Raw genomic sequence first — 12351 nt, 5'->3', positions numbered from 1 at the left:
CATTTGGGTTTATGTTTGAATGGGAGACTACATGTGAGCACTGCAAGATATTCCCCTTAGGGGATGGGGACACTGGGAAGAGCTTCTGCATGCAGAAAGTTCCAAGTTCCCTCCCTGGCATCTCCAGGATAGGGCTGAGAGAGATTCCTGCTGCCAGTCTGTGTAGATAGTCCTGAGCTAGATGGACCAATGGTCGGACTCAGTATAAGGCAGCTTCCTATGTTCCCCTGAACCTGCTGTTGCTCTCACGTTTACCAGAGGACTTCATGGGGGCCTCTTTGCAAGACCTCATTTTCCCAGTATTTCACGTGGCTTGAATATTGTGAAATGGAGTTTTCCTAGGAAACCCAAATCTGTCGTCTGGAAACGACGTGCCTTAGGGCTCCTTCTGCTGCATCCTTGGATGTGCCGTGTCCTAGGTGCATAACGTCTATACGGAGGACTGGGGAAACTGGATTTCCGAAGGCACTGTGGCAGTACAAGCACCAGGGAGGGGAGGAGGTGATGGCACGCAGCTAATAAGCCAAGCCTGAGAAGAATTGTTTGAGGAAATGGTGCTCAGTTCGTAGTGCAGGAGAGACGCATGATCTGGAAGCATTTGTATCCCCAGCCAGGTAAATGGGAACGTTGGCAACATACCTAACTCTTGCTAGCAGAGATAGAAGGGTACGGCTGGCTCACAGCTAAGAGTTGCTTTGTATTTGGAATAAAACCGGTTAATTTGAAGACTGCCTCCCGCATCGATCAATCAGCGCTAAGTGGAACATAACAATAATTATCTTAACCTTTCCAACTGTTTTTAGTTGGCTTCCTTGCGTTTGTAGAGATGCTTGCACTGTGCACGGAATCTCCCTTCTGCAAGCTGCTTATCCCCTGCTAACTGAACAAAAAGAGGCCCCTTTTAAAGTGGTGATTGTTTTTATTTGGCAGGGGGAGAGCAACTGGCCCTATCCATCCCCTGCACAGCATCCCTCCAGTGGCTGTTGCTGGTGTTTATCTTCGGTTTCTCTTTTATAGACTGTGAGCCCTTTGGGGACAGGGAGCCATTTCGTTCATTTATTGGTATCTATGCAAACCGTGCTGGGAACTTCAGTTGAAAAGCGGTATATAAATATTTGTCGTATTCGTATCGGGGTGGTTTTCAGCAGAGTAAATTCGTATCGGGGTCATTTTCAGCAGAGTATATGGCGGGTGGGGTGTCTTGTAAGGACTGAAGCCAGCAGGCCAGAGACAGCCGAAGCACCAAGGGTCAAGATTCTATTTTGCAATGTAGGCAGCTGGTTCTGATGATTGATATAATAGGGTAGGACAAGCATCCTGCCCGCATTCGGGGGCTCTGCATGCTACCATTTGGTGACTGTGCATGAGTTAAAAACAAAGTCAGAGGAGGGAAGGGGATTGTGTGGGAGGTGGGTGCAGGGTCAGATGGCATTTCACACCTTGGTGACACGATGGGGCGGGGAAATGCCATCCTTTTTTAGAGAGCCATTTGAGTTCTTATTCTTTGTTTCTAGTGAGTTTTTAATTTGTAAGCCTGGTTTCAACTGGGTCTTGTTTTTAACTGAATTTTAATTAATTTTTGTATTGTTTTCACTTTCTTTGTGAGTTGCCCTAAGCACTATTAAAAACATAAGACAAGTGCTGCTGGATCAGGCCCAAGGCCCATCCCATCCAGCATCCTGTTTCCCACAGTGGCCCACCAGATGCCACTGGGAAGCCCACAGGCAAGAGGGGGAGGCAGGCCCTCTCTCCTGCTGTTGCTCCCCTGCAACTGGGATTTGGAGGCATCTTGCCTCTGAGGCTGGAAATGAGCTATAGACACTGCTAGACCTGTCCTCCATGTACTTGTCTAAGGCCCCCCCTTAAAGCCATCCAGGTTGTGGGCTGTGCCACCGCATCTTGTGGCAGAGAATTCCATTGGCTGATTATACATTGTGTGGAAAAGTATTTCCTTTGTGTCTGTCCTAAACTTCTTGGCAATCAGTTTCAAGGAATCACCGCTTGTTCTAGTGTTATGCGAGAGGGAGAAAAGAATTTTATCTCTCTCTCCACTTTCTCCACCCTGGTAGGGTAGGATACAGATGTTTTGAATAAATACGTGGCCCTGGTTTGGGTGGTGTTAACGTCAAGCTGCCTTCTGTTCCTCTTGCAGACTTCTTCTGTAACTGCAGTTCGGCTGGGAGCACAGCCGTGGACGCCTGTAACACGACGACGGGCCAGTGTGAATGCCGCCAGGGTTACACTGGCCAGCTGTGCGACGGGTGTGAAGAAGGCTATTATCCAGACCCGAGCAGTGGGCGCTGCCGGGCCTGTGGCTGCTATTCCGAAGGCTCCGTCTCCTTGTTCTGCGACAAGTAAGGAATGAGGCGTCCAAGCGCCGGCCTACTCCTCTCTTTTGTGCATGTGATATCCATGATGGTTGACCAAGGATCTCAAAGTGGCTCATGCAGAAAAATAAATTAGATGGTCCCCTGCCCGCAAAGGGCTCACAGTCTGAAAATAAACACAAGGCAGATACCAGCAACAGCCACTGGAGGGATGCTGTGTGTTAGGGTTGGATAGGGCCAGTTGCTCTCGCCCTGCTAAATAGAAGAAGCTCACCACTTTGAAAGGTGTCTCTTTGCTCAGTTAGCAGGGGAAAGTTACTAGTCTGAAACGCTCCAGGGTTTCAGACCGGTTAGGGTCTTGCTCATCCCTGCAGCCTCTTAGATCTGGCATAGATATATATATAAAATGCCAATGGCAGAGCTGTATATCTTCAGAGGACATATACTTTATACATAGAATGTACCAAGTTTAGTTTCATTATCCCCCCAGTGGCTGTTGCTAGAATCTGCCTTCTGTTTCTTTTTAGACTGTGAGCCCTTTGGGCACAGGGGGCCATCTCATGGATGCATTATTTATTTAGCAGTAGTAAAGGTAGAAAAGCCACCTAATGGCGCAGAGGGGAAATGACTTGACTAGCAAGCCAGAAGTTGCCGGTTCAAATCTCCGCAGGTATGTTTCCCAGACTATGGGAAACACCTCTATCAGGCAGCAGCAATATAGGAAGATGCTGAAAGGCATCATCTCCTACTGTGCAGGAGGAGGCAATGGGAAACCCCTCCTGTATTCTACCAAAGAAAAACAACAGGGCTCTGTGGGCGCCAGGAGTCTTTACCACTAAGGTAAAGTTGTGCCGTCAAGTCGGTGTCAACTCCTGGCGCCCACAGAGTCTTGTGGTTGTCTTTGGTAGAATATAGGAGGGGTTGACCATGGCCTCCTCCCGCGCAGTATGAGATGATGCCTTTCAGCATCTTCCTATATCGCTGCTGCCCGATAGAGGTGTTTGCCATAGTCTGGGAAACAGACCAGCGGGGACTCAAACTGACAACTTCTGGCTTGCTAGTCAAGTTATTTCCCCACTGCGCCATTATGTGGCTATTATATTTATCTCTCGCTCGTTCTTCGAGGAACCCAGAGCAGTGTAGGTGGTTAGGCTTATCCCCACAACAAGTGATTGGCTCCGAGTCACCCAGTGAGTGTCATGGCTGAACGGGGATTTGAACCCGGGTCTTCCCAGTCCTAATCCACCACACCATGCCTGGCTCTCCATAAGAACATAAGAGCGCTGCTGAATCACACAATAGGGTCCAGCAACCTTGTCTCCCGTAGTAGCCAGGCAACAGCCATTGCCACTGGGGATGATGGGAGTTGTAGTCCAAGACCAGCTGGGGACCCAAGTTTAAATACACTTTTCTTAAATGTGTGCAGAATCTCCTGCTTCAGTGACAGATAATGGCAACGAGTCTGTAAGATGCTGAACGCAGCAAAAACAAGCATCCCAGATAACAGCATGTGCTTGCGAAGGGGTGTGTGTGTGTGTGTGTGTGTGTGCGCGCACGCGTGTGTGCGTGCTGAAAATAAGATTGTGCTAATAAGAATCGGCCTTCTGCTCCAAACTCTTGCACAGCAAGTTGAGTCCACAGGCAGAAATGACCTCTAGGTTTTTCCCTCCCCCCCCACCCCAGCCTTGCTTTTGGAAAAGTAGGTCAGCGTTCCTGTTAACAGATCTCGAAACATCAATGTTGTCACAAGGACTGGCAGACAAATCGGATTCTGGAGTAATGAGGCGAGAGGGTGCTAATATTTTAAAAGGCAGTCTTCAGGGTTTGAGGGAGGGCTCGGTGGTAGAGCCCCACCAGGCTCCTACATCGGCCCAAGAAGTTCTGTGTGGTTTACTGTAACCGGTGGTGGTTCTCCATGGCTTCCCCGCTGCCGAACAACTAACTGGAGACTGGAAATATATGCTCTGCCGCTGAGAGCTGGTCTTGGGGTAGCAAGCATGACTTGTCCCCTTAGCTAAGCAGGGTCCACCCTGGTTGCATATGAATGGGAGACTAGAAGTGTGAGCACTAGAAGAGATTCCCCCTTAAGGGATGGAGCCACTCCGGGAAGAGCATTGAGGTTCCAAGTTCCCTCCCTGGCAGCATCTCCAAGATAGGGCTGAGAGAGACTCCTGCCTGCAACCTTGGAGAAGCCGCTGCCAGTCTGTGAAGACAATACTGAGCTAGATGGACCAAGGGTCTGACTCATTATCCGGCAGCTTCCTATTGTCTGGCCTGACGGACACTTCAATCCCTGCAGTGCATTGGGATGGAACCTGGGAGCTTCAGCATGAAATACCCCAATATTCGGGTGCTCCAGGTATAAAGTAGATCATACCTTAGGTGTGATTCGGCAAGCAACAGTATTAAATTTAGGAACGGAGGAAGCTGCTTTATACTGAGTCAGACCCTTGGTCCATCTGGCTCCAGATTGCCTAAGCTGACAGGCAGCAGCTCCTCCAAGATTTTAGGCAGGAGTCCTTCCCATTTTCCCACCCCTACCCATGCAAAGCAGATGCTCTACAAGTCATGCACATTTTATTTCAGAATGGAAGAAAGGATTGTAATCTGAAATAATATCCAGGGAGAAGCCCCAACGTTTGTTTAATTAAACTAATTAATTAACTAACAGATTTCTGTACGCCAAACTTTGAGTTTTGAATGCTTTGACTATGTAAACACAACACTCTGTATGTAAAGAAGCTAGCATGTCAGGGGATGGGTTGTTGCCTAGCCTCCTCCCCCCTGCTGCTGTGCAGGTTTTCAGGTTGCAAGGATTAACACACACACCCCCCCACCGGGCCTTTCCCAGACAGCAGGCTTTACCGTGGGATTAAGAGGGGTGAAATACTGCGAGGTACGGGGCATATCGGATATTTCGAATTTGCCTGAAAACCCGATGCAAAAAGTGGGATCCTCCCCCTGCCCATGGACATAAATCTGGCTAGGCTCCAATTCGCAATGAAAGACACGAATTATGTCTGGAGTGCTCCCTGATAGCTCACGGGGACTTCGACGTAAATCTGGACGATATGTGAATGTGTATCTGCCTTTCCAAAGTAAAATCGCCATCTAGCAGGGCTCTCAGGAGCATTAAAAAAGAAAAAACGATTCCCGTTCTGTAGTCTATCTCAGGGTTTCTTAACCTTGGGCCCCCCGATGTTGTTGGACTACAACTCCCATCACCCCCAGACATGACCTTTCTGTCTGAGGATGATGGGAGTTGTAGTCCAAAAACATCGGGGGGCCCAAGGTTAAGAAACTCTGGCCTGTCTTACTGTCCCTGGAATCTCATGCCCTCCTTCTGCTGCATGCATAAGCCAGGCCAAACGGTACAGCAGAAGTCATGGAGAGCAATAGCAGATTCTGCTTGCCATTTCTTGCTTACAGGGATTTGCATCCCACATGTCAGTTGCGCTTCGGTAGCAGCCGGGGCCCGCGGTGCGTATCGGCCACACCATCAGTGTTTAGGCCAGCCTGGACCCAAGACCTTGAGCTGATCCTGTGTAGCTATGCCTGGGCACAGAAGCTTCTGCACAGGCATCATTTCAGTCTTCAGTGGGAGCTCCGAGGTCTGTTGTCTTAGCAGGGATAGCAGAATTATTCTCGTCTCACACTCTCGACCCAATGGCCTGTCACCAACACCAGCCCAGTGGGCTAATGATTAACAGGACCTCTGGCCGGGAATGTGGAGCGGGCAAGTGAAATCCCTTCCCCAAGCGCTAGGCTGATTTCTGAAATGAACATTGACCTGACAAGCTGCTGCTGTGAATGGGCTACTCCGCTGCTGCAATCAAAGGCTTTTTTTACAAAAATGCATTATTGAGAGAATGGCGAGAGGCCGGATGTGGGAAGGTGTCTCCTTGGCTAACTGAGCAAAGAGGCACCTTTCTAAAGTGGCGATGCTCTTGACTGAGCAGCGGGGGAGCAACTGGCCCTATCCGTCCCCAGCACAGCATCCCTCCAGTGGCTGTTGCTAGTGTCTACCTTTGGTTTCTCTTTTAGATTGTGAGCCCTATGGGGACAGGGATTCATCGTTGTTTTTATTTCTCTATGTAAACCGCTTTGGGAACTTTTGTTGAAAAGCGGTATCACTGCCACCCTTTTGAAGGGGGCCTCTTCAGTTGATTAAGCCTTTCTCACTTCTTTCCGTGTCTCTGTTTGAGGAAGGACTGTAGCTCAGTGGTAAGGCCTCAACTAGCCCCTGCTAACTGAGCCAAGAGTCACCTTTTAAAGTGGCAGTTCTCTTATATTTAGCAGGGGGAGATCAACTGGCCCTATCCGTCCCCAGTACAACATCCTTCCGGTGGCTTTTTCTGGAATCTTTCTTACGTTCGTTTTTTGACGGTGAGCCCTTTGGGGACAGAATTTAATGTCCAAAATGGACCATTATTTGTTACAGGTTAAATTGATTGTTGATTAAGTGCCGTTAAGTTGGTGTCACCTCTGAGCGGCCACATAGAAAGATTCTCTCCAGGATGATCGGTCTTCAGCTTGTCCTTTAAGGTCTCTCAAAGGGACATTCATTGCTGTTATAATCAAGTCAATCCACCTTACTGCTAGTCCTCTTCTCTTTCCTTCCACGTTTCCCAGCATTATGGACTTCTCGAGGGAGCTGGGTCTTCGCCTAATGCGTTTCGTGACTGCATTATGTATTTCCTGACTGCTGGATCCTTTACTGTTGATGGTGAATCCTAAAAGGCAGAAGCTACCCACCACTTCAATGTCTTCATTGTCAATTCTGAGGCTGGTTGCTGAGCCCATTGTCATTAGTTTAGTCTTCTTTACATTTAGTCGTAGTTCCATTTTTTCAGTGTGCTCCTTGACTTGCATTACTAGAGCTTGCAGATCATCCACATTCTCAGCTAACAAAGTGGTGTCATCAGCATAGCACAAGTTCCTGATGTTTCTTCCTCCAACTTTAAAACAGTGCTCATCTTTTTCTAGCCCCTGGTGGCGCAGTGGTAAAACTGCCGCCCTGTAACCAGAAGGTTACAAGTTCGATCCTGACCAGGGGCTCAAGGTTGACTCAGCCTTCCATCCTTCCGAGGTCGGTAAAATGAGTACCCAGAATGTTGGGGGCAATATGCTAATCATTGTAAACCGCTTAGAGAGCTTCAGCTATAGAGCGGTATATAAATGTCAGTGCTATTGCTATTGCTATTCTAATCTAGCTTCCCTCAGTCAGTAGACAGTCCTCTCTTGACAGCCACAGTTTTACCAACTGTGGCAAAACTCAACTGTTTTGCATAGGAATTAGTGAATAGGAATTGTGACAGGTCTTGCCAACTGTGACCTAAATATCTGCGGTTGGTGAGGGGTTTTTTTTTAGTGATTTGGGGATGGGGGTGTTCAGAGGTCCGATCTGCTCATTCTTCTTGGTGTCTCTTGGCGATACTACAAGATTTTGGGGTGGGGTTTTTTGGGGGGGTATTTCCCCCCTTTTTAAAGGTCTTTTTGTGGTCGTGGTTCCCCTAACCCCCTGTTTCCCATAGACTTCAATGCCGCACCAACCACGAATTTGCCTACGGCGATGTTTTGCCAGAACGGAACCCTAGTGGTTGTGGAGAGATGACTGTATAAGTTGAATAAATAAGGTTACATACACATCCATTAATTAGCAAACGTTGTGTCTGGATGCAATTACTTATTGATGGGAGTAACTGGCAATTCCAGGTGTCTCTCCTCTTCCAAGTAATTCTGCTATTGACTGCTTCTCGAAGTAGTCAATGTCATGGCCTTTGTCCACAGCCTTCTAGTAATTGCCATCTCCCAGGTATCTGTCTGTTCGTCCAACCCTTCGGCACAATTTGCCATTCTGGAGTTTCATTAGCAGAGCTCGCCGGACTGTTTATGTCTTCCCCAGGGTGGACTGATTTAAATCAAGGAGATTGAGATCTCCAAAGGGGGAAGGAAATTTAAATCATCGATTTCCATCAAATTGCCCATTTTCTAATCCATATCTTTCCTGGAAAGGAGTGCATACTAGTGGGTTGTTATTGCCAGACTGATCACTTGGCAACTAAATGGACCCTTTTATACTACCTTGGAGCATAATCCCAGACCTCTGATTGTGCGGCAGAAGTGTGTCGCTTCTGCCCTAGACAATTATATCTGCTTAGCAACAACGAGAGCAATTGTGAAGTGAATGGATTTGTCTCCTTCTCCCTATGCACACTCAGTGACCTGTGTGGGAAGGAGATGGAGAAGGGATTCAGGGACTCCGTTGTGGAATTTCCTCTCCCCTCGCCTCTCCTCAGCACTAACTAAAGAGAAGGGGTCTGGATCATGCCCTAATCCCCCCCCCCTTTTAAAGGGAGATTCCACATAACTGATTTGAAGAAAAATCCAACAGACATTTTAAAAATGGTTTTTTATTTGCAGTTCAAAGATCTGTTCACTTTGTTTTTTTCCAGTGGCTAAATAAATAATTTTTACGTGTGTGCACTGATGTACAGAGAGATCAACACCCATTTAAAAACTTTCTGCATTCTTTGTTTGTAATATCAGATTATTTCAAAGGCTCATGCTGGGTATTGTTTGACTTAGCTATTTTTTTAAAAAAATGTTTACTTACTGTCTTTCTAATTAAGGCAATTTACAAGCCCTTAGAGGACCGAGAGCCATCTTATTTCGCCCCCCCTCAAAAAAAAATTGCGTTGAGAACTTTAGTTGAAAAGCAGAGTATAAATATTCATAGTTGTACTATATTCAACATTAATAGTATCTGTGTATTTACCAGTTTGCTGTTAGAAATTGGGGGTTCAACGTAAATTCAGATTCCTCCTCCTCTGAGCACATGCTCAGAGGCACCCTCTTCCTTCATTCGAAGTATCTGTCTGTCCATGCTCAGCAGTGTCCCTTCTAACAGGGATCCCAGATGTTGTTGACTACAGCTCCCATAATCTGCAAGGAAACAGCATTGCAACTGGGGATTCTGGGAGTTGTAGTCATCAACAGCTGGAAATCCCTATTAAAGGGACTACTGATGCTCAGCCACTGTTTTGCACCTGGCTTTGGTTGGCGGACCTTGGGGTTGTTGGGGAAAGCAAAGTTGATTCCACTAGGAGAGGAGAGCTGGTCTTGTGGTCGCAAGCATGACTTGTCCCCTTAGCTAAGCAAGGTCTGCCCTGGTTGCATTTGAATGGGAGACTAGAAGTGTGAGCCCTGTAAGATATTCCTCTTAAGGGATGGAGCCGCTCTGGGAAGAGCAGAAGGTTTTCAGTTCCCTCCCTGGCAGCATCTCCAAGATAGGGCTGAGAGAGATTCCTGCCTGCAACCTTGGAGAAGTCGCTGCCGGTCTGTGAAGACAATACTGAGCTAGATGGACCAAGGGTCTGACTCAGTATATGGCAGTTTCCTATGTTGCTTAACCTGAAGACGGCCCACCCGTCTTCTGGGTTGGGGGAGCAGCCACTGCACTGCACAGGGGCCTTTGGCAGCATCCCAAAGCATGCAGTACTCATCACAGTGAATAACTAGATGCTGCCGGGAAACCCTGGCAAATAATGCGCCTTTTGGTTTTCGGAGCAAAAAGCCATCAGTCAGACGATTGACCGAGTCAGACCCTTGGCCCGCCTGGCTCAGTATTGTCTACACTGGCTGGCAGCATCACTCCAAGGTTCCAGGCGGAGGAGTCTCTCCCAGCCCTGCTTGGCGATGCTGCCGGGGATTGCACCTGGGATCTCCTGCGGGGAAAGCAGTTGCTCTGCTACCGCCTGAGCTGTGGGCCCCATTCCCCCTTCGGTCTGATCCGGCAGACTCCTAGTCCACAGAGCGGCTTTCAGGATGGGCAGTTGGTTGCCGCAGAAGCGTGGCGCGGACTGTCCAAAACGGGAGGGTGGCCCGCACATTGTGGAGGCGCCGTGGCACTGACCAGACATGCCTGGCATGCTGACATTTCACAAGACGCCTCTTCGGAGTTCTTGGGCGCTCCGGCTCTGTTGGTGGATTTCATGCAGATGGATTCCATTCACTGGCAAGAGGCGAGGCATTCTGCGTGCACAATGCCCCAGTGTTTTCTGGGAATAAAGCCGCCCTTTTTCTTGCCTCCATCTCCCCCCCACAAAAAGGCACTTTGCTGGGCTTGCGTAATGTCGGGAGTGGGGGGGGGGTCACTTCCTCTGAACACACACACACACACAAAGGTGTTATTAGATTCAGATGGTTTCAAAGAGTCAAGATGGGCCCAGGGCGGGCGGAGAGACGGTATGAAATGGAACCGTCTTGCTAATAGGCATTTCTGCCTCCTGGTCCCCCCGTTTCCTTAATGTCCAGATTAATTGACCTGAAAATCAACATATCGCTTATGATGTTTCCATTAAAGCTGAGTTTAAAGGTTGGTGCCTATGGATGGCGAGATTTCCCTGTGGGACTCTCTTGTACAATAGCTTCTTGGTTGGTTGAACGGTTTGCTGAGGCTGAAAGAAAGGAATACTGTTTCAGATATTAAATCTTATTGAATGGGTTTGGTTTTTTTAAAAACCCTTTTGAGGGGGGAAACGAAACATTACTGTACTTCTTTAATATATCCAGGCAATTGCTTTTTTTGCAAATGTTTGGATGTCTGAACATCATAGAAAGTTCTTGATACAAAGAACATTCAGCATGGGATTTCTGTGTTTGCAGCTCCCGATATCTTCCTCTGTTACAAAAAACAAAAAAAGCAGGTATGGAGACCGCAAGCCACACTGAGACCGTGTGTTTGGGTGTGTGTGTAGAGCTGGTCTTGTGGTAGCAAGCATGACTTGTCCCCCTAGCTAAGCAGGGTCTGCCCTGGTTGCATATGAATGGGAGACTAGAAGTGTGAGCAATGCAAGATATTCCCTTTCGAGGATGGAGCCGCTCTGGGAAGAGCATCTAGGTTCCAAGTTCCCTCCCTCCAAGATAGGGTTGAGAGAGACTCCTTCCTGCAACCTTGGAGAAGCTGCTGCCAGTCTGTGAAGACAATACTGAGCTAGATAGACCAGTGGTCTGACTCAGTATATGGCAGCTTCCTATGTTCCTCGTGTGTGTGTGTGTGTGTGTGTGTGTGTGAGAGAGAGAGAGAGAGAGAGAGAGAGAGAGAGAGAGAGAGAACGAGAACACCTCCCTGTGCCCCACTGAAGACACAACCACCACCCCCAGCTCCGCTTCGCCAGTTGTTTGCCCTGATTGGAAAAAACTTAACCGTAATGCTCACCATTTTGGAAGATGCCACAACTTTTGGTAGATTTTCAAATAGCCAAGCCCTTCTAGTCCTCATGAGGGGGAATACCTCTGCTTGAGCTCCTCCTAGAGTATAAAGCGAACTCTGCTAGATCAGAACAGAGGGCGGGTTGTTAGGGGTGGGGACCATAGTAGTGGCAGAACTTCCTTTGGATGCAGAAGTCACCAGGTTTGATCTCTGATATTTCCAGGTAGGCCTGGGATAGAGTGGCCATGTCCCCACCAAATTCCGGGTTTCACCCAGATTTTAAGCATCTCACCCAGATGGCTTAGCCCACCCAAATTCTTTCAGATTTCATTTTTTTTAAAAAAGCTAAGCTCTAGCCATTGTCGAAGTGGAGTTATGGAGCAAAATGTGCAGTCACTTTTCTGCTCAGAAAGTATTTCCCAGCCAATTTACATAATATGCAAATTAGGCACCCAGATTTGGAAAGCCAGGATATAGCAACCCTAGCCTGGGAAAGGCTCCTGCTTGGAACCTTCATGAGCTGCTGCCAGTCAGTGTAGACAATCCTGAACTAGATGGACCAATGGTCTGACTCAGTAGAAGGCAGTTTTTACTGAGACTCTATTCTGAAGCAAGATAAGGAGGGCCCATATCTCCATCACCGAGCATCTGTGTCTCATGCAGAAGGTCTCAGGTTCACTTCCTGGAGGCATCTCCAGGTAGGGCTGGGAGAGGCTCTTGCCTGAAACCTCGGAGAGCTGGTCGCTGTAGACAATATCAAACTGGATGGATCAGTGGTCTGGCTCTTATCTGATGCAGTTTCCGCTGTTC

At 48.1% G+C, this 12351-nt stretch overlaps 1 protein-coding gene across 1 annotated transcript in view; it reads left to right on the top strand.

Moving 5' to 3' along the window:
- MEGF9 (multiple EGF like domains 9) overlaps positions 1-12351 on the top strand; it is a 77224-nt gene that overhangs the window by 45998 nt on the left and 18875 nt on the right. Inside the window, exon 2 of the mRNA XM_053282558.1 lies at positions 2153-2354. Within this exon, the coding sequence (XP_053138533.1) occupies positions 2153-2354 (202 nt within the window). The remainder of the gene's footprint in view (positions 1-2152; positions 2355-12351) is intronic.

The sequence above is a fragment of the Hemicordylus capensis genome, chromosome 17, assembly GCF_027244095.1.
Source record: "Hemicordylus capensis ecotype Gifberg chromosome 17, rHemCap1.1.pri, whole genome shotgun sequence".
In the NCBI taxonomy this organism is placed as follows: domain Eukaryota; kingdom Metazoa; phylum Chordata; class Lepidosauria; order Squamata; family Cordylidae; genus Hemicordylus; species Hemicordylus capensis.
The sequence above is the reverse complement of the archived record's forward strand: the minus strand, read 5'-3'. Positions and strand labels throughout refer to the sequence as shown.